The sequence below is a fragment of the Puma concolor genome, chromosome E1, assembly GCF_028749965.1.
Source record: "Puma concolor isolate L17-30 chromosome E1, mPumCon1.1.hap2, whole genome shotgun sequence".
Lineage (NCBI taxonomy): Eukaryota > Metazoa > Chordata > Mammalia > Carnivora > Felidae > Puma > Puma concolor.
The window spans coordinates 45025510-45048095 of NC_141680.1; the positions used below are offsets into that span (position 1 = coordinate 45025510).

At 46.7% G+C, this 22586-nt stretch overlaps 1 protein-coding gene across 5 annotated transcripts; it reads right to left on the reverse strand.

The window, feature by feature from the left end:
- Window positions 1-1865: 1865 nt before the first annotated feature.
- Window positions 1866-17942, reverse strand: LOC147574406 (RAD52 motif-containing protein 1-like). 5 transcript variants are annotated; one of them, XM_086685541.1, is made up of 8 exons: window positions 17752-17942; window positions 16705-16803; window positions 14280-14365; window positions 9676-9780; window positions 8102-8256; window positions 3613-3667; window positions 3391-3533; window positions 1866-3289 (listed from the first exon to the last, which is right to left on the reverse strand). In XM_086685541.1, exons 1-5 carry the CDS (start codon window positions 17783-17785, stop codon window positions 8125-8127), a joined length of 456 nt encoding a protein of 151 aa, XP_086541667.1. In that variant the 5' UTR covers window positions 17786-17942; the 3' UTR covers window positions 1866-3289; window positions 3391-3533; window positions 3613-3667; window positions 8102-8124. The 5 variants fall into 5 exon arrangements, with proteins under 5 accessions (XP_086541667.1, XP_086541669.1, XP_086541670.1 ...); XM_086685543.1 differs by lacking the exon at window positions 16705-16803; XM_086685544.1 differs by lacking the exon at window positions 8102-8256.
- Window positions 17943-22586: the final 4644 nt, after the last annotated feature.

Sequence of the window (22586 nt, forward strand, 5' to 3'; positions counted from 1 at the left end):
CAGTCAAGCCTTCAGATGACTGCAGCCCTGTGGTATCTTGAGAATCTCACCAAAGACCCAGAGGCAGAAGTGCCCAAGCTATTCCCGAAATTTTGACTCAAAACTTTTGAGGAATGGGGCGCCTGGGTGGCTCAGTTGGTTGAGCGTCTGACTTTGGCTCAGGTCATGGTCTCACCATTCATGGCTTCGGGCCCCGCATTGGGCTCTGTGCTGACAGCTCAGAGCCTGGAGCCTGCTTCAGATCCTATGTCTCCCTCTCTGCCCCTCCCCTGCTTGTACTCTCTCTCTCTTGTTCTCTCTTCAAAATAAACATTAAAAAAGATGTTTTTTGAGGAATAAATGCTTATTGTTGTTTAAAAAAATTTTTTTAAATGTTTATTTTGGAGACAGCAAGAGACAGAGACATAGAGTGCGAGTGGAGGAGTGGCAGAGAGGGTCATAATCTCGTGGTTCATGGGTTCGAGCCCCGCGTCGGGCTCTGTGCTGACAGCTCAGAGCCTGGAGCCTGCTTCACATTCTGTGTCTCCCTCTCTCTCTGCCCGCACGCTCTCTCTCTCTTTCTCTCAAAAATAAACATTAAAAAAATTAAAAGAAATATGGCAGGGTAGCATTTGAGACTAATAAGTATTGTGCAAATTTGAGGTAGTGTTATAGAAACAACATTTTCTAAGCTTCACTCTATGAACCACATTTGCGCTAATGGAAATATTCCAAAACAGGAGAATGGAGTTGCCTGGAATCCCGGCCCACACTTCGGGAAGCCCAACTATGCACAGATGGGTCTTCTTGGTTTCTCGTCAGCTCTGTCTCTGTGTCCACCTCTCTTATTCAAAAAGTCACCACCAGCCCCCGCTCCACCCAGCTCATTAAGGAGTTTGGGCTGGCATGAGGAGTTTCTGCCCTTGTGACCTAAGAGTGACTACAGGGCCTGGTACTGCGCCTGGCTCAAAGCAGGTGCTCAACAAACAGTAGCTGCCACCATCCTCATCGTTCTAATTATTGATTCTTTGATGGTAACCATGGCTTAGACGTCTCTATACCCCTGCACCCTGCAGCAGGGCAGTATAACCGTCAGCAGGCTTTGGAGTTAACAGGCCTGGATTAAACCCCTACCTGGCAGTTTTGGATTTGCGGCTTTGGGCACCTGAACAGGTTACCTACACCCTTTAAGCCCTGTCCCCTTATCTGCCAGATGGGGATAATAAAGTATGTTTTCACGGACTGTTGGGCGAAATTAAGACTGCAACACGCCCAACCCAGGCCTTGACACCAAGTAAGCAAATAGTGAACTAGCTGCTGCCGCTGCTTCCGATTACTGTTACTCTCTAGTCTTGTGCTTTCAACACAGTTATTTGTTGGCTCACTGAAGTCACCACACCGACACAGACACTTGGGGGCCATTCTCACTAAAACGCTGGGGGAACGGGAGCAGGCACCAGGAGAACAGGTGTCCTTGCCCAGCAGCAGCAAACTAATAGAGCCGAAGAGGCACTGATGGGCCAATCACTCCGCTTGGAACCGTTCCTACCAACCCTGCCAAACCTGCTGGGCTGTGCCCCAGTCCTACTGTCCCCTCGGGGGACTCTGTTGGTGGCCAGTGGTTGGTGCCATATTCCATCACCTATCGCTAAGCCACCAGCATTTATTTGGGGGCATGTAAAGAGATTGTCAGGGGCGCCTGGGTGGCTCAGTCGGTTAAGCATCCGACTCTTGATTTCAGCTCAGGCTGTGATCTCACGGTCGTAAGATCGAGTCCCTCGCATCGGGTTCCACACTGAGCACGGAGCCCGCTTGGGGCTCTTTCTCTCCCTCTCTCTCTGCCCCTCCCCCCTTGCTCTCTTTCAAAATAAACAGACATTAAGAAAAGAGATGATCAAACCTTGTTCATTCAGGATTTCTTTTATTCACTACTGTATTTTGACTCTGACGTCCTTTTTCTAAAATCTGTCATTCATTTACTCAGAAAGTATAGATGACTTCATTATTTTTAATGTTTGTCTATTTTTGAGAGACAGTGTGTGAGCTGGGTGGAGGGACAGAGAGAAAGGGAGACAGAGGATCTGAAGTGGGCTCTGTGCTGACAGCAGAGAGCCCAATGCAGGGCTCAAACTCCCACACCATGAGGTCATGACCTGAGCCAAAGTCGGATGCTCAACGGACGGAGCCACCCAGGCACCCCGACTCCTCCCAACATCCTAAATGTGACTGGTTAACGCCCTCCTCTGCAGAAGTGGAGGGATGTTTGCGTCTTCTGCACGTTGTGCTGCATTATCTCTTGGAATCGTGCAGCCCTGATCCGAGCTGGGTAGGAAAGCAGTGGTAGGTGCGGTGCTGGGCTGAACTGGAGAGAGCCCAGCCGCACGCATCCGACCCTCAGTGGGGTCAGCAGAGGCTAGTGTGGTACAGGTGAACAGGAAGTGCCCCCACCAATAAGTTTTCTGAAATAAAGGCCTGAGCAGGGCAGTCCTGGGTGATTACTGCTCTCACACATTCTTTACTCTAACCCTCCAGCATCTCCCTGCTAGCTCTCTGAGGGTGGGGACTTTTTTTTTTTTAAAGAAAACAAACACAAAAACCCAATGGGAATTGTCTACTAGCTTGTAAGGTTGAGGAACACCCTACTTCCCGCTACACATTTTGTGTCTGAGTTTGAGCTCTTGGGAAGACAGACAGGCCTCAGCCCGACAGTGGAGGTAGGCTCAGCGATCCAAATACTCTGGCAACCCCAAGACCTCACGGAGGGGCCAGAAAGAGATGATCCTCTACGGGCAGGGGGTCAAGCGCGTTGTGAGTAACTGGTATTTGGTGAGCCAGGGGAGAGAGCACCAGAATAAGCTGTGAATGAACTTAATAGTCTAAGCCCCTTGAAGATACGTTGTCCGGTTTCCAGAGACTGACTGTATCAGGGAAATGAGGGAAAGACGCCCCATTCACCCTACTTTGCCCATTTGTGTCTTGCAGAAATCCTGGCTACCACCAGGGACTCTGGCTTCAGTCCTGCTTCTCTCGCCCGTGGCCCCTGTTGTCTGTAGATAAATTCTGAACTGTTTACGTTTTAGTTCCTTACCACGTGGCTAGAATTGGTTATGGATTTATACATTTCAATATGAGAAGAAAAAGTATTTTATAAGCAATGCTGAGAAGCCAGTATCGGAAAGTAAACTTTGTAGGTGGCCTGAGGCAGGACGGCGTTCACTCTGTGACAATCTCACATAGTGTCTCACTCTCGTCACCCAGCTCTTCAGTAGTGGAATCTGTGGCCTTCTCTGCTGTGGCTTTGCCAGCCTCCCTGGGAAAAGGAGAAGAATGCCAAGGCTTTGACTCTCGAAAGGAACAATTCGACTCTTCATAATTTCCCCATTTTAGAGAAAATCTTCCCCAATCACGTACCCTAGTTCCATATGGAAAATCTCATCCTTATAAGAATAATCCTTGTCGTATAGCTTCTGTGCCATGTTTTTCTTGCGTGTGGCATTGAGAGGTCTGTACAAGTCCCTAAGCCAAAGTGGCAGCATTCTCCAGAAAAAGCCCTCCTAGAAAACAGAAAGGACAATGTTAGGTCCGTTTCCCCTGCCTTCTCCAGCCACGGTACTTTATCCTCCTCAGATTTACCTGACTGTCACTTTCCTTTGAGCATCTCTTACGCAGCAGAGATCCAAAGAAGCCCCTTGAAGGAAACACACACACAGACAATTAGTGATTCGTACCATTTTCCATGCCTCTCACAATGTATTTCTCCAGTCTTATTAGCAAGCAAAATCAACACAGACCTGGGATCTCAGAAATAATTCCATACATGCTGGGCTCTCAGAATTGTCCTGTGTCTGTCCATAATGGCCCCACAGTGTCCCTGGGAGACCTTTGTATGTAACGTGACATGAAGTATAGGCAGGATTTTCACCCTGCTCCCCTTCTGGCCCTTGGCCAAGTGCCCTTGTGCAGTCAACAAACTGGGTGACCACACGGCAGAAGCACCTAACTCTCTCCAGAAGCATTTTACATCCGTCCCCGCCAGGCTTAGCCTCCCAGGCATCATTTGCTGGCAGGTGGGGAGGTGTTTCCATTTTCCTAGCTGCTTTACCTTACGAGATGAATCGCACCGAGTGAATGCCTGAGTCCAACCAGCAGTTATCTAGCTCACTGACTGTCACACTGCAGGCAGATGAGGGAGTGGGTCGTGAAATCACCTTAAAACACACGGCTAGCGCTAAAACACAAAATACTCTTTTTGCATACAAACGGAATAGGGGGTACCTGGGTGGCTCAGTCAGGTGAGCAGCCCAAGTCTTGATTTTGCCTCAAGTGATGATCTCACAGATTGTGACATTGAGCCCTGTGTCTGGCTCTGTGCTGATAGTGTAGAACCTGCTTGGGATTCTCTCTCTCTCTCTCTCTCTCTCTCTCTCTCTCTCTCCCTCTCTGCTCCACCCCCCCCCAAATAAATAATAAACTCAAACAGAACAGAAAGAATCAGAGTGTATGGTAAGTTTGTTTTAGAAGGGACTTATGTCTATACGGTATGTGTGCACTGAGTTGTGACATAAAATGCAGTTCACAGCCCAAGAACAGTGTAGTCAGAGACGTGCCCAACTGGAAAGGAACCATCTTCTTTCTGGTTCTAGTGGTACTAGTGATACAACCGTCCGGCAAGACATCTTCCTTTTCTCCTTCTCCATCTCATTATTATAAAAGGAAGAGATAAATGATTATCTAAGGTCTCTCCCAGTTCAAATTCTATTGGGTCTGGATAAAGGGAATGGAGAGCGGGGCCTCGAAAACCAGAAGGAGGAAGAAGGAAGTTTCCCCCCCACTCTATAGACGGACTCATGTATTCCACCTTCCATCATGCTTGAAGACTAGCCCCTTCACCCCACGACTTTTGGCCCTCCCTATCCCTTCTCCAGAGCCTCTGAGAAGGTCTGTGGCCAGGCCCGATGCCCACCGCCAGCAGCAACGGGTCTGAACATTTCCACCCCCGTCCCCCCACGATCTTTCTTTAAAGGTCTAGTGAGCAGGTGCTCTGTGCCAGTCCCATTCTAACTCGGGTTTGGCTGGGCAGCTAACTTTGCTGGATCCAGGTAAAGCATTAGGCCAAATATGTATTCTTTCTGCCTTTGGTGATTTCCTGGCTGTAAAACAAGGGGATTGAAATAGATGAGTTTGAAAATCTAGTTCTAAAATTCTACTGTAACGATTGCCAGACTAATATTTACCTTGAGCTTCCTTCTTTACCTTCCTTGGCTGCTGCTCTATGAGAACGAATCTGTTTTGGAAGAGAACATGATCACAGTTACCCATCACAATAACCACTCCCTCCAAATCTTTATTCATTCCTTTGCATTTTAGGTCTTCTCTACCCAGTGAGATGATAACTTTTCCTAGGACAGGAATTTGTTTAATAGTCCTTTGACTCTTCAATAACACCTAACTTGTGTGCAGCTGGTAATACGTTTTACTGACTGTCTCAGATAACATTCGACAGATAATTCCTAATAAAAATTCTTGGGAGGAGGAAAAGAAAAGTGTCTACCAGAAACCTAAACAGCAGCACTGTTTTAAAGTCAAGGACAAGAGTAGGATGTGTGTTATCACTGCTGTTATTCATTGGTGTTGAGGAGGTCCTAACTGATGCACTGGGAAAAAATGGAGTCGTGGAAAGGAAGAACTAAGACGTATTTGCATACGAAATTACAGACAAACTAAAAGGCCCAAGAGAATCAACTAAAATTTTATTGGAAGAAATATGAGAATTCAGTAAGATGGCTAGATATAAAATCAAGAGATCAACATGTAAACCTCAATGACTTTCCTATGTTCCATAAATAATTAATCAAAAAACGGAAGAATTATCCCATTTACAATGATCAATAAAAAGGCATAAAGTACCTAGGAATAAACTTAGCAAAGAATGGGTAAGACCTATGAGATGAAAACACTAAAGCTCTTCTGAAGGACATTAAGAAGAAACGAATACAGGGGCGCCTGGGTGGCGCAGTCGGTTAAGAGTCAGACTTCAGCCAGGTCACGATCTCGCGCTCCGTGAGTTCGAGCCCCGCGTCAGGCTCTGGGCTGATGGCTCAGAACCTGGAGCCTGTTTCCGATTCTGTGTCTCCCTCTCTCTCTGCCCCTCCCCTGTTCATGCTCTGTCTCTCTCTGTCCCAAAAATAAATAAACGTTGAAAAAAAAAATTAAAAAAAAAAAAAAAGAAGAAACGAATACATGATGTGAGACACTATTTTCCTAGAATAGTGTAAAGATGTCAGTTCCCTTCAAATTAACCTACAAAGTCAAGGCAATCCCATTCAAATCCCAAGACAGTTTTTTAAACAAAAACTGGCCAGCTGACATTTGGTAGAGAAAATGTGCAAGCATAGCTACAAACTGTATGAAAAAGAAGATCACAGAGCAGACATTAAAATACGTTCTTACGGAGCAACTGCAGTTAAGTATGTAGCGTGATACTGATACAGGAAAAGAAAACCAGATTGATAGAATAGAGTCCAGATAAAAATAGTATTTTAGATCCATGAAGAAAGAATGAACCATTCAATAAAAGATTTTAAAGTAACTGGATCTTTACGTAAGGGAAAAAAGTTAGATCCCCTACCTCGACCGTACCAAAACACCACACAGATTCCATACAGATTAAAAATAAATAAATCACAACAAATATTATAAGAGTACAGAAGAAAATATCAGAGACTGTTTTTATACCATGAGGCGAAAAGGCCTTGTTAACAAGACCCATGTCCCATAAGCCATGAGGTAGATATGGTGACGGACTGTCCACACCCTCCTGTTCATCGTAGTCCTTGCCCCCTTGATCCCCTGGATTGTTTGTCCTCTTCCTGTTGATTTATAAAACTCTCTTCATATGAGATATATTCATCCTTTCAAGGGCTTTCACTGAATTTCAATGTTTCAAATATTTGTCAGTGTTTTTATCGTGAAGGAGACGGAACCGTGGGATAGGAGACAGGCTGACTGCAGGCACAGCTGGGTTCTGCTTTGGGTTTTGCCACAGGGGCCTTAAGCTGATCCCCTTCTATGTATGAAAGAAGGATGGTGATATCATCCTCACAGGACTGTGGGGATTAAATCAGATGTCTGGTTTATTCCAAGCATAAATCAGACAAGACGATCAAATCTATCAAATGTTTCTGCATGTGGTATCAGGTCACAAAGCTTTTTCTCACCACAAGATCATAAAAGTATTGATTCTATTTTCTTCTAATACTTGGGCGGGTTCTTGTTTCTCTTTTTTTACATTGACTGAAATATGTTTTTTTAAGGTGAGAAATAGGGATCTGTTGTTATTTTCCTCCCAAATAATTAAGCAGTTGTTCTACTACCATTTATTTATTTTCGTCCACTGATTTGAATACTAAAAGGTAACATTTCAATGTTTATTTATTTTTGAGAGTGACAGAGAGAGAGAGTAAGAGTGAGAGAGGGGCAAAGAGAGAGAGACACACACACAGAATCCAGAGCAGGCTCCAGGTTCTGAGCTGTCAGCACAGAGCCCAACACAGGGCTCGAACTCCTGAACCATGAAATTATGACCTGAGCCAAAGTAGGACGCTTAACCAACTGAGCCACCCAGGCGCCTCTAAAAGGTAACATTTCAAAAGTCCTAGTCACCCACGGATCTGTCTATTGCTGGACTCTGTAGGCTACTTCACATAAATATTAGGTTGCATTATTCCTCCTTGTGAAATTGACACAATGCCTCATCTCTTCCTTTGAACATCATTATTGTCCACTACAGGAAAAAAACTGCATGGTCTCTGACCTCAAAAAGTGTATCATCTAAGTAGGGAGAGGAAATAATGAAACCACATAAAAAAATATACACACAAGGTTAAACCACATAGGAATTTAAAACAGCAATAGGAGTTTATAGAACTTCCCCAAAAGCAAAAGGCTGCAGGCCACCTCAAGATGCAGAGTACTGACTGGACAATGGCCAATGATTTCTCTTCCCAGAGGTCATGGTAAGCTGACCCCACGCTAGTTCCTAGGCTCTTAGGCTGAGAAATCAGACTCTGATCTCATCAAGAGAGAACGCACTTCTTTCTACATGGAGGCAATATCACCTCACCAATGTCACAGGATTGATCAAAATCAGAATGTCAGGTCAAGACTTGACAATAAGGAAAACATCCGTTCCATAGATAGGGCATCTGTGTCTACATGATTGGGCATTACCTCCTGTGGAGACAGGCCTCTGTGGCACGCTGAAGTATAATCAGAAGGCTATTTGGTGAGAAGAGAAGTGGAAGAAAAGTAATTAGCTGAATCCAGTGTTTAATGGAAAGGACTGAGGTAGCTAGATCCATCCATCTGCCCCGCGGGCACAGCCCGGCTGGTGGGCCTGACTCTCATCTGCTGCCTGAGGTGCCATCTCTACTCTTAGGCAAGGCTAGGTGGGCACTGCCCATGTTGGTCTCTTCCTCACCATTTCTATGCCTTTACTACTGACCAACCCTCCAGAAGACAGACATGTTTCTCCTTAGCAGTTAATACATCCAGTCAGGTTTTACTCGAGTCTGAGAGACCAGGAAGCCTTACATATCTCTGCTCTGATCCATGACCTTGATATTTCTCTCTTGAGGAGCTGCCTTTTAACAAACTGTTTAGCATATTTTTGTTATCAGGGGAGGGGAATGCGTCACTGTAGACCCTAAGAAATGGTGACAATCTCACAGAAGGACTAGGTCCAGGAGTATTACAGTATTCGGGGAAGGCTTTGTGAAGAAAGATGAACTCGAGTTGGCTTTTGAAGGCTCATGGGACTTCCACCAGCAGAGTGAAATAAAGGAATTTCAAGTGGGCAAAGTCACCAACAAAAGTAGGAATGGGCATGGTCTGACTACGGGATGGTGGGGGGCTGCTTTGGCTGAAATGGAGGGTTGCCATGACAGATGGCAATATATATATATATATATATATATATATATATATATATATATACACACATATATATATAATAAGCATATGTATATTTGAATAAATATATTGAATATATATTCAATTCATACATAATTGAATAAAAGGTAAACAGGCAAGCTCCAGGAATAGGCAACTGTAATTATGACAAGCTTTGAGTAGCCTGATGCAGGATTTTAGCTGCAGGGTTTTAACTGAACCTGTCTACACAATGCCTTGCGAAGTGGAGGAGAGAGCTGTAGGTACATCTAATTAATCAACAAGATGACACTTTTATCTCTAAGCCATGCCCTTTCTTCCGAGATGACTGATAGCTCCATGAAGGTGAAGACTATTTCTCTCTCATCATTTTAGCCAACGAGGAAAGAAATCAGTGGTAGGAGGAGGATGACTGGTGAGTGCATCGAATCGACATAATTTTTTTGAGTTGAAGAAATTTTACTATCGTGTCAACTGTGGCCTTCTTAGACCTAATGTCTCAGAACAAGCTAATGGCTTGTTATCTTGGTTACAATCCACAGATGTCTCCCGGCAGTGGGGTTCCTTTTAAAATCCCTGGAATATACTTTGCAATGAAAGGACAAAGCCTATCTCCTTCCTCCAGACTGAAGAGGGATATCAGGTCGTGATAGGTGGGAAAGTGGCTTTGATTTTCAGTTTGTGGGTTCTGAATCTATTATAAAGAAGGAATATAGTCTGGGAATCTGAATTAATTGTTGTCCTTACCTCAATGAGACAGAAAACTATGATCAAAATCATCACTACTACAGTCACAGATATTGCCAAGATGAGTTTGTTGTTATAGCCATAGCCTGGAACTTCTTTTGTGAGCTAAAAAAAGGGAAAGAACAATGTTTTTAGAAAACAGAGATAGGATGAAAGTTAACTATTCTTTAACGACTCTGTATTGGAGCTTCCCACTAATTTGCTGGGCCTGTGCGCCACGTGAAGCTCCCCTGGGGATGGTCTCCTGAGCCTTCTTTTCTTGGCAGCGGGGGTGGCACAAGGCCTGTCCAAAAAGTATTGCTTCAGGAAAGAAGAGACTGCTGCCTTGTGCTCATCTACGAACGAAGGCTCTGTATTGAAGGAGCTTCCCACAAATTTGCTGGGCCTGTGCGCCACGTGAAGCCTCCCTGGGGATGGTCTCCTCAGCCTTCTTTCCTTGGCCATGTTCTCCACAGACGGCTGGGTGTTCTGTTTCCTCTGGATGTTCTGACGTCTCAGTTCTTTTAAGTGCCTTTTCCGTATGCCCTTTGGGCCCTTGATGACCTTGTTCACTCTCAGGAACTTTTTCCCCACACTCTCAACCTCGTCTAAGCTCTTCTCCTGCTGTTGGGCAGTTTCCAATTTTTTGGAAAGATTGGACGTTTAAACTTGGGACCTAATCACTTAGATCCCAACTACACCTGCCTAAATAAACAGAAAACCGCCAGAGGAATAGCAGAACGGAGTCTCCAGAGCCAAGCGCAGATGAGAGGCCCACGGAAGAGGGGCCCCTCCTGAAGTGGATCACCTAAGGAGAAGCGAGCTAAGCCTGCCCCTCCTGCCCCCGTGCACCTTGCCTACCCACCCCAGCTAATACGCCAGATCCCCAGCATCACAAGCCTGGCAGTGTGCAAGTACCCCAGATGGGCCACGCCACCCTACAGTGAATCCTGCCCCTAGGAGAGGAGAAGAGAAGGCACACACCAGTCTGACTGTGGCCCCAGCGGTGGGCTGGGGGCAGACATCAGGTCGGACTGCGGCCCCGCCCACCAACTCCAGTTATACACCACAGCACAGGGGAAGTGCCCTGCAGGTCCTCACCACTCCAGGGACTATCCAAAATGACCAAGCGGAAGAATTCCCCTCAGAAGAATCTCCAGGAAATAACAACAGCTAATGAGCTGATCAAAAAGGATTTAAATAATATAACAGAAAGTGAATTTAGAATAATAGTCATAAAATTAATCGCTGGGCTTGCAAACAGTATAGAGGACAGCAGAGAATCTCTTGCTACAGAGATCAAGGGACTAAGGAACAGTCATGAGGAGCTGAAAAGCGCTTTAAACGAAATGCAAAACAAAATGGAAACGACGACAGCTCGGATTGAAGAGGCAGAGGAGAGAATAGGTGAACTAGAGAATAAAGTTATGGAAAAAGAGGAAGCTAAGAGAAAGAGAGATAAAAAAATCCAGGAGTATGAGGGGAAAATTAGAGAACTAAGCGATACACTAAAAAGAAATAATATACGCATAATTGGTATCTCAAAGGAGGAAGAGAGAGGGAAAGGTGCTGAAAGGGTACTTGAAGAAATTATAGCTGAGAACTTCCCTGAACTGGGGAAGGAAAAAGGCATTGAAATCCAAGAGGCACAGAGATCTCCCGTCAGACGTAACTTGAATCGATCTTCTGCACGACATATCATAGTGAAACTGGCAAAATACAAGGATAAAGAGAAAATTCTGAAAGCAGCCTTTCACATATACGTGCCCTTACATATAAAGGGAGACCTATAAGACTCGTGACTGATCTCTCTTTTGAAACTTGGCAGTCCAGAAAGAATTGGCACGAGATCTTCAGTGTGCTAAACAGAAAAAGTATGCAGCCGAGAATCCTTTATCCAGCAAGTCTGTCATTTAGAATAGAAGGAGAGATAAAGGTCTTCCCAAACAAACAAAAACTGAAGGAATTTGTCACCACTAAACCAGCCCTACAAGAGATCCTAAGGGGGACCCTGTGAGACAAAGTACCAGAGACATCGCTACAAGCATAAAACATACAGACATCACAATGACTCTAAACCCGTATCTTTCTATGATAACACTGAATGTAAATGGATTAAATGCGCCAACCAAAAGACATAGGGTATCAGAATGGATAAAAAAACAAGACCCATCTATTTGCTGTCTACAAGAGACTCATTTTAGACCTGAGAACACCTTTAGATTGAGAGTGAGGGGATGGAGAACTATTTATCATGCTACTGGAAGCCAAAAGAAAATCCGATAGACTCCACCAAAAGTCTCCTAGAACTGATACATGAATTCAGCAAAGTTGCAGGATACAAAATCAATGTATCAGAAATCAAGAAATCAGTTGCATTCTTATACACTAACAATGAAGCAACAGAGAGACAAATAAAGAAACTGATCCCATTCACAACTGCACCAAGAAGCATAAAATACCTAGGAATAAATCTAACCAAAGATGTAAAAGATCTGTATGCTGAAAACTATAGGAAACTTATGAAGGTAATTGAAGAAGATTTAAAGAAATGGAAAGACATTCCCTGCTCATGGATTGGAAGGATATTGTCAAAATGTCCATACTACTCAAAGCTATCTACACATTCAATGCAATCCCAATCAAAATTGCACCAGCATTCTTCTCGAAGCTAGAACAAGCAATCCTAAAATTCATATGGAACCACAAAAGGCCCCAAATAGCCAAAGTAATTTTGAAGAAGAAGACCAAAGCAGGAGGCATCATAATCCCAGACTTTAGCCTCTACTACAAAGCTGTAATCTTTGTATGGCCAACTCATCTTTGACAAAGCAGGAAAGAACATCCAATGGAAAAAAGACAGTCTCTTTAACAAATGGTGCTGGGAGAACTGGACAGCAACATGCAGAAGGTTGAAACTAGACCACTTTCTCACACCATTCACAAAAAGAAACTCAAAATGGATAAAGGACCTGAATGGGAGACAGGAAACCATCAAAACCTTAGAGGAGAAAGCAGGAAAAGACCTCTCTGACCTCAGCCGTAGCAATCTCTTACTCGACACATCCCCAAAGGCAAGGGAATTAAAAGCAAAAGTGAATTACTGGGACCTTATGAAGATAAAAAGCTTCTGCACAGCAAAGGAAACAACCAACAAAACTAAAAGGCAACCAACGGAATGGGAAAATATATTTGCAAATGACATATCATTTGGACAAAGGGCTAGTATCCAAAATCTATAAAGAGCTCACCAAACTCCACACCCGAAAAACAAATAACCCAGTGAAGAAATGGGCAGAAAACATGAATAGACACTTCTCTAAAGAAGACATCCGGATGGCCAACAGGCACATGAAAAGATGTTCAATGTCGCTCCTTATCAGGGAAATACAAATCAAAACCACACTCAGATATCACCTCACGCCAGTCAGAGTGGCCAAAATGAACAAATCAGGAGACTATAGATGCTGGAGAGGATGTGGAGAAACGGGAACCCTCTTGCACTGTTGGTGGGAATGCAAATTGGTGCAGCCACTCTGGAAAGCAGTGTGGAGGTTCCTCAGAAAATTAAAAATAGACCTACCCTATGACCCAGCAATAGCACTGCTAGGAATTTATCCAAGGGATACAGGAGTACTGATGCATAAGGGCACTTGTACCCCAATGTTTATAGCAGCACTCTCAATAATAGCCAAACAAATTATGGAAAGAGCCTAAATGTCCATCAACTGATGAATGGATAAAGAAATTGTGGTTTATATACACAATGGAATACTACGTGGCAATGAGAAAAAATGAAATATGGCCTTTTATAGCAACGTGGATGGAACTGGAGAGTGTGATGCTAAGTGAAATAAGCCATACAGAGAAAGACAGATACCATATGATTTCACTCTTATGTGGATCCTGAGAAACTTAACAGAAACCCATGGGGGAGGGGAAGGAAAAAAAAAAAAAGAGGTTAGAGTGGGAGAGAGCCAAAGCATAAGAGACTGTTGAGAACTGAGAACAAACTGAGGGTTGATGGGGGTGGGAGGGAGGGGGAGGGTGGGTGATGGGTATTGAGGAGGGCACCTTTTGGGATGAGCACTGGGTGTTGTATGGAAACCAATTTGACAATAAATTTCATATATTAAAAAAAAAAAGAAATTATTTTGGCAACTTAATCCCTAATTCAGGGCATCCACGTGAGTGATTTACAGAAAAGTTCTTCAGCAAGATATTCATGCAAGATATATATGAGATGCCGACATCTGGGTGACACATCCTATTTGAATGACATAATGGTTTCAAACGCTGTAGTATAATCACATTTAAGGCCATAGTTACTCTGTTCCCAAATCCTTGAGATTCTGTTTGAGGGGAGCTCTAAAAGGCTTGTGTCCTCTCCTATGTCCACAACTGTGGGAGTGCTCTGATGAAATTTGCTCTCCAAATTTCAAATAAGGGGTCAGAGCCAAGGATCAGGACTTCAGGAAAAGCCCCAGAAATCCCCTGCAGTCAAAAGCAGTTTCTGAGTTTCACATTTCCCAAAGAGCTAATGCCAAAGTCTTCCAAATTCTGCTGGTTGCTTTACATTATGGCTACAGTGGCTATGTCACCCCTGAACTTTAATCTCCACATACTTGAATTAAATCCTGTAGCTCGTCTTCAGTACTGGCATCTGTGATCTCTTCACAGGGTCTGTATTCCACAGCTATTTTACCACTTTCTGAAATAAAGTGAATAAGGATTGGAAAAAAAAAAAAAAAAAAAGAGGGCGCCTGGATGGCTCAGTCAGTTAAGCGTCTGACTTCAGCTTAGGTCATGATCCCATGCCTCATGAGTTCAAGCCCCATACCAGGGTCTCTGCTGTAAGCACCAGAGCACACTTCAGATCCTCTGTCCCCCTCTCTCTGCCTCTCCCCTGCTTACTCTCTCAAAAATAAACATTTAAAAAATCAATAAAGTTAACAAGATCAATTCAGAATTTTCCTTGTTCTAAAACTAGCTGTATACAATGATAGCACCCAATAACTAGACATTCTTTTTATTTATAAAAGCAGAAAATAAAAGCATTTTCCTAGAAGTTTTCTCATCTCACACTTCAGTTTTTAATCATAACTATGTGTGAAAAACTACACATGAAGTTAACGACTGTGTGGTTCAAAAACGCTATCATCTTAAGAGATAGGAACTAAGGAATAATGACACAGGAAGTTAAAACTATGGAAACAACAATGTTCAAAATCAGATGACTAGACAGTAAGGCATTAGGTAGAGGTCAGTGTGAGTTCTGGAATAGAGACCATGGACTATAGCTGATACTTCATATTAGAAACAAGGCCAGTGTCTACTCCCCGGAAACAAAATCCCACCAGATACAATGAACAATGCTTTGGAGAGAGGGGGAGGGGGAGGGGGAGGGGGGAGGGAGAGAATGCGCTTGGACAGTTTATTGGCAGAAACTGGCCCATGTCCCTTATAGACAATACAATTCCCCTTAAGGCAAAGTACAGCTACAACATTTTGATCGTGTACAAGGGATACCATAGCATGTTAGGGAGAGGTCAGCAACCCAAAGGTTTAGTTTGGTTCTTAAAGGTTGTTACTCAGAATTGACAGCTAATGGAGATTCTACCTGATGACCAGGGAAGTCAACTTTCACTGCAAGAGCTGTCCAGGCTGGAAGCCTGAGACCAATCCAGGGTCAACTCTTATGGGCAAATAAGGCCTCTGAAACTTAGCTAGGCTTTCTTAGTCTCTAAGCCTGCAAGACTGTGAAGCGGCGAGGGCGGGGTGGGGGGGGGGGGGCGATTGTCTGGGGACTCATTACTAATTATAAAGTTCCCTTGGAGCACAGCCTGTAACATTCACACCATTGTAGAACGCAATAGAGAACACAATCGATGCTATTCAATAGCCTGACCACTTTCAAGGTTCACAAAAATATAGCTGACCCTAATATAAGAATCATATTCACCCAATAGGTCAGTGCCAAAAACAAAAACTGAAGCTGAATGGATTCCAAAAACATAATCTAATAAATTCTCCAACAGGAAGACGATGATAACAAGTTAACATATTTTCTCTGCTTACCATGTTTCAGGGATAGTTTTAAACTTTTCCATCATCTCGGGGCGCCTGGGTGGCGCAGTCGGTTAAGCGTCCGACTTCAGCCAGGTCACGATCTCGCGGTCCGTGAGTTCGAGCCCCGCGTCGGGCTCTGGGCTGATGGCTCGGAGCCTGGAGCCTGTTTCCGATTCTGTGTCTCCCTCTCTCTCTCTGCCCCTCCCCCGTTCATGCTCTGTCTCTCTCTGTCCCAAAAATAAATACACGTTGAAAAAAAAAATTTTTTTAACTTTTCCATCATCTCATTTGCTCTTACAATTCATCCCCCATGAGGTAAGTTGAATGATTACCTTCACTTGGCAGATAGAGAAATTGCAGCTTAGAGAGATTAAATATTTCAAATCTGACTATAAAACCTAAAATTGCATAAGAAATCTAGGAGACAGAGCTAATATTCAACACCAGACGTCCAAAGCTTCAAAGTTTTTTTTTTTTGTTTTTTTTGTTTTTTTGAGAGAGAGAGAGCACATGGCATGTGAGAGTCAGGGAGAGGCAGAGAGAGAGGTAGAGAAAGAATCCCAAGCAAGCTCCACGCTGTCAGCACAGAGCCCGACATGGGGCTCAATCTCACAAATCGTGAGATCACGACCTGAGCTGAAATCAACAACTGGACGCTTAACTGATTGAGCCACACACGTGCCCCCAAAGCTTATACTCACAATAGCATTCTGTGTTATGAGCAAACAATCAAGAAAGAAGACTGGGTCAAACACTTTCTGTGTGGACAGAGGTAAATCACTGTATATCTATATACTGGGGACAAAAATATTTGTGGTCATTTTTCTCACAAATGCCACAAAGAACAAGTTTGAGACTACTGCTTTGAAAGCATTTGGTGAATAAAAGAATATGAAGTGTTTTCATCCAATTAACTTTTCAAAATGAGTTTATTTGCTCGTTGAAACTGATATACTGCAAGGACAATCAAGTAAGTCTTACCTAAAATCACAATCAACAGTTTCTGGAATGCATCTGACACAGCCTTCTGAATAGCAAGCTTCTGGATTGTCCGCCTTTTCATAAGAAATGATAATGGCCCTGCATCCAACCAAAACAAATGGATTTAACATGCCTATCTGAATGATAACTGATTTGGGGGTTATATGTGTAAAGGTGAAAATACATCCATGATTCGTCGTTCATTATCTTAGCAAGTAAGGGCAGGCACAACACAAGGCTGAATGACTCTGCTGTAGGTATATCCTGGCAGGGCACATTTTGACTGCCCTGATCTACTCCAGAAGTTTTGGAAGTACCAAAAGGGAGACTCAAGCCAAGAAAGTGGCACAGATCTCACATCGCTCGTAGATTTCAAATGGACAGGCGGAAACTCTAGTTTCAGACCCTACTGCAGACCCTACTCTCCTGTGCATCAAGGGCTGGAGTCACATGGGGAGAAAGGTTCGGTGGTAGTGCACATGACCGCCTGGTCTCTTCCTGGGCATCACCCAAGGGAGTCTTACTCCCTTAGCCTTGCTAACAGCCCTGCCCCTCCCGGAAAACCCTAAGCCTAAGTGCTGTAGGCACTGGGAGAAAACACAGTACCAATGGGAATACCTTTTCTAGGCATCTGTATTTGACTCTTTACACTCCAGCCCTTTGATAGGAGGCAAAGGACTCAACATTCACACAAGAGTTTATTTAAGTCTTTAGATGATCACTTTGCTGGGATCACTGCAGGCTGCAAGAGATATGTATTTGAAGGACTATTTTAGCACAAGGTGAATTCTTAACCAAAAATGGGAAAAACATTACTTCCCTCCTCCTAAACTTCTTGGCAGAAAGTCAGCTTTAGAATTTTAAAGTTAAAGGTTCTTTCAGGTATTGCCTGAGATAAAAGCCTGTACCGTAGGCCAGAAAAACTCTGCCTAGGGCTTTAGGAGCTTAGCAAGGGGGAGGGCTGGATGATGTATCTGAAAAGATGAGTTTTTAGAGAGAAAGAGGGATTCTGCCTCCCCTCCACCCCCACCCCCACCGTAAACGGACCTTCCTCCAGGTTATCCAAAGGCTCCTCGGCCATGCCAGCTCCGGGACTTCGGCACTCATAGGATGGCAACACCACCTCTAAAGCACAGAAGAATTTCAGGCTCTGCTTCTGAAGTGGTGGCACAGTATCTTCATTTGCCCTTTCTTCAAGGTCAGAAAGATCCTGAAGCTGTTAGGATTTTATTATTATTATTTTTTTATGTTTATTTATTTTTGACAGAGAGAGAGAGAGAGCGAGCGAGCGAGAGAGAGTGAGCATGAGCAGGGGAGGGGCAGAGAGAGAGGGAGACACAGAATCCGAAACAGGTTCCAGGCTCTGAGCGGCCGGCACAGAGCCCCACGCGGGGCTCGAACTCACAGACCGTGAGATCATGACCTGAGCCGAAGTCGGACGCTCAACGGACTGAACCACCCAGGCGCCCCGAGCTATGTTGCAGAAACCAAATACAGGCATGCAGAGAGGATGCAGAGGAAAGCGGTGTAGAAAGGAAGACTTCCTGGCGGGCGTGGGCTTGGAACTGGGTTGTCAAGGTGGTGGTGGTTAGAGGGGGAAGCGCCCCCGCCAAGGCCGACAACAGGGCTGGCGGGTGGGGTGCGCGGACCACACACAGAGTGCTCTCTGGCCCTGGGGCCACGGAGGCGGGGTTTCATCCCTGAGCGTACCCGGGTGGCAAAGACTGGAGGCTCCCCTCTCCCCGGGGTTAGCAGGTTAGCGGCTGGCTTCGGAGCAGCCTCGATTAGCATTATCTTGCTCTGGAGGCTGGGCAGAAGGGAATGGAGGTCTTCGATGGTAAGCTCCAGAGGAGAAGAGGGAGGTGACTGACGCAGAAGCAAGAGGGGGCCACTGGAAGCAAGTTCCTAACCCGGTTAAGAAGTGATTATGCGGTCATTTTCAAGGGCTATGCCGGTTACCAGGCACCTCCCAGGAGGTCCCGGCTGGCAGGCTGCCGATTCACCATTACACCTGGGATGCGGAGCTGGGCCCGGTGTGCAGCTGGGCAAGGAGCCCGGCCTCAGGCAGCTGGGGTGGATCTTTACAGATGAAAATGATGGGTAAGGACTCTGCTGTTGCCATAGAAACTGACTCTGGATGGATGAGATATAGTTCAGTGGGTAACGGGGAGAATGACACCCACTGCCAGGCTTCGCTCTGGAACCCACCATTCCAGCCGTGGTCATGGGCTCTGTCCACCGCCGTCTGCGTCCCCTACGGGACATCACAAGCCGGCAATGTGTGTGCCAGTTCACGTCAGTATCTGAGGGGCTCGGGAGAGGCCCTCAAATCCGAAAAGCCTTTGGTATGGCTCCTGCCACCCCAGTTAGCTGTGCCTGGCGAGAATATGGGACAGTGCCAGGCCAGGGGATTGTAGTTGGGCTGAGGGCCACAAACTAGCACCAGGCCAAGATGGCCCGGGGAGGTGGCCCACAGGCAGCAGGAATGGCGGGACACTGGCCCGGGAGTAGGTGACCTCCACTCTGATTCCAGACCGACCATTACCGACTGGCTGAATGATCCCTGGCAAGTCACTTTCCCTGAGGTCAGCCGTGGTGGTCCCTAGGGACCCCTTCCAGCTCCACTTTCCCTCTGTTCTGGGCTTTGGAACCCGACGTTTTCATCTCAGCCCCAAGTGTCAGCCCACTGAACTGACCTGCCGTGGCACAGGGTACCCGTCCCCCGTCCCCACCCCCGCGCCCAGAGACAAGCCCAGGACTTTCCCAGGCTGCCGCACAGGGTCTGAGACAGGCAAGATGCCGGGGCGGCCCCCATCCTGCCAGCCTCTGCTGCTCAGGGCCATCCTGCCCCCGAGCTCAGGGGCGTCTGAGCACACAGAGGGACGTTCTCCTGTGCAGAGGGGTGGGGAACGGAGCAGGGCAGAGAGTAATGAACCTGCTTTCAGATACCCCGTACCTGGCCTTCAAGCCCAAGCCCGAGCCCTGCCCCCACTAGGGCACACCCCTTTGCTCACACTGTTCCCTCGGAGACCTTCCTCCCAAGCTGCACCTGGTCAAATCTGACTCATCCAGGGATTCGGTGCCATTGCTTCCCCCAGCGAGTAGATGCTACCTGGTACCTATGGCGACAGAGTTTGAGTATTTTACTGTTGTGAGCTAGATGGGCGCGTTGTTCAAGGGGAGTGTGGCCGACTGTGCTTCCCTCAGATGGCCACACCCATGGGTTTATCCCACCCCACCTGCTCTTTCGTCACACTGTGGCTGATGGATGACACACTGTGGGGGAGTGGGGGGGAGGCTTGAGACTGCAGAAAGATGTCCTGTGACTTCCAAGGCTTGGCCACAGAAAGGATGCAGCTCCCACCTGGCTCTCTCTCTCGGGCCACTCACTCTTGGAACATGAGGCTGCGAGGAAGCCTTGTGTAGACGTTCCAGTGGACAGCCCCAGCTAAGGAGCGCAGCGGACATCAAGCACCAGACATGGGAGTGAATCTCCAGATGATTCTCCTCCCCGGCCGTGGAATCTTCCGGCTGAGGCTCTAGCATCATGGAGCAGAGGTGACCCATCCCAGCCATGCCCTGTCCTAAGTCCAGACCGTTAGAAACCAGGAGGTGTAACAACAGAGTACTGTCGTTTTAAGCCCCTGTGTCCTGATGACTGGTTACACGACAACAGGTCACTAATGCAGGTGGGGCCTCCTTAACTCGTGTTGCACTCCAGGGCCCAGCCCATGATGGGTACACAGTGGGGGCTCAAGGAGCGTTTATTGAGCAAATGAATGAATGAACTGTAGCAGGCAGCAATCCCAGTCTGACCTCTCAACCATCCCTCTCCCCTCTCTTACATCCCTTCCCCAGAGTCCCACTGTCCTCAGGGAACCGAGACAGTCCCAAGCCTGCCCTTGATGCCCGAGGGCACGGAGCCCTGAATCAATCAACCTCGCAGCCTGTCCCAGCTCTGCAAGTTCTTACTGCTTGGCTGGTTGGAATTGGGGCTGCCGGTTCCCTCGATTCGGAGCATCCTCGCTGGTGCACGTGCCTGGTCGTTTTGTCCTCGCTGCGATTCTGAGGAAGGTCATTATTACCATCCCCACTTCACACGTGAGGATACTGAGGTGGAGAAAGAGACGGCGGGGGGGGGGGGTGAGGGGGGTTGGCGGTGAGCACTAGTAAGTAATAAAGTGAGGATTTGAATTCAGGTCTTCTGATACCAAACTCATTATGTCCACAATGTTATACCTATTCACAAAACCAGGGCAACTGGAGGTACTTTCTTCAGGGGTGTCAGATCCCTGCCTCACCACCACATCACGTCGAAGGAGGGCCCAGACTCAGCAAGGCTGATTAATGGCACCAAAGACAGCCACTGTCTTTCTATGTCCCAGCCTGTGCAGCGGGCACTTTATATACATTGCAGTGTTCACGGGCTCCCAGCCGGCCTGTGAGATGGGCACCATTTACCCCTGGAAGGTAAGAGAACAGAGGCTTTGGTTCATGTGACTTGTGCAGGGTCCCACCATTATTAGTAAGGGATGGGGCCCAGCTGCATACCCAGGACCATTTGATTTCATCACCTAAGCTCTTCTGCCTCCTTACAAATCACTTCCACTGGCCGGCAAGGTTTCAAGTGTGGGCATATGAACCACCATTAGGTATTATCATTATTCCCATCATACACACCCAGAGATGGGTGAGCACGACTAGGCCCTAGGTTACCCTTGCTAAGAGTGGAAAAGCCAAGATTGTCAGCCACGCCTGCCACCTGCACCCCACCCTCCCCACCACACCGTGTTGCCTCTCAGAAGATCGCGTCTGGGGTCCCTGCCGTCTCAGCAGAGATGAACTTGTCCATACCTTGCCCCAGACTGACAGCTTCTCCCCTGGGCCTCCTCTGCAGGTCAGCACCAAGCAATGAGCTGTGGGGGGGCGGGGGGGGGGGGCTCTTAGGGAACGCGGCAGCGCCAGCCCCCCTTACCCAAGTCCATCCGGTGGTTTCGCCAGGTCAAGGGGGAGCCCAGGTGGCTGGGGGCTCCTGAGACTGGCCACCCAGAGTCCCCAGCAGACTTACACCAGCCCCTCATGGTGAGGCTGTCTTAGGAACACACACCCCTGTTCACTTAGGAGCGTGCACCCCTCTTCACTGGGCAGGGGCTCCTGGGTCCAGAGTCCAGGGCACGAGCAGGGCTCCTTCTGACATTTCTGGTCGCAGGACGACAGCTAGGGGTCCCTACATGGTGCTCACGCCAGCGCCTCCTGGCCTTCCTCCATCATCCCCTTTCCTGCTTCCCCCCAGTACCTCCCCACTCTTTCCACAGGACACCCAAACCCAGCCAGCTGAAAAGGGCGCTCCCCTCCCTGATTTCCCCCAGGAAGGCCAGCCAGTACCACAGCCCCAGAAAGTGCACACGCCCCTAACTCCCCATCTGGATGAACTCAGTCCTCTGAACTCTGTCTCTGGTGTCTACCCCACTTGCTTGGCACCTATCACTGCCCCATGACATCTCTTGTCATTATTAAATTGACTTCTCACATTAAGAGGATTGAGCTCTTTCTTTTTTTCCCTTAAGTGAACGTCTTAGGCCTTCTACATCTTTAATTAAGTGCTGTTCCCTCCAATGTTCTGAGGGTGACCTCAGAACATTTATTCCAAGGTGTTTTTGCATCCAAGGAGGCGGCCGTGACTTCCGTTCTGGAATTCAGCTCTGGAGGCTGCTTTCCAAGAGTCCCCCAGAGCCCCTGGGCTGCGGTGAGAGAGGCTGCCCTCTGCCAAAGGAGTAGTGGGGGAAGCAAGAAATGGTTTCCTGGAAGAATCCTCATGGACACTGACTTTACACCCACCCTTTGCATACAGCAACAAGAACTTGGACAACCCTCGGGTGGGT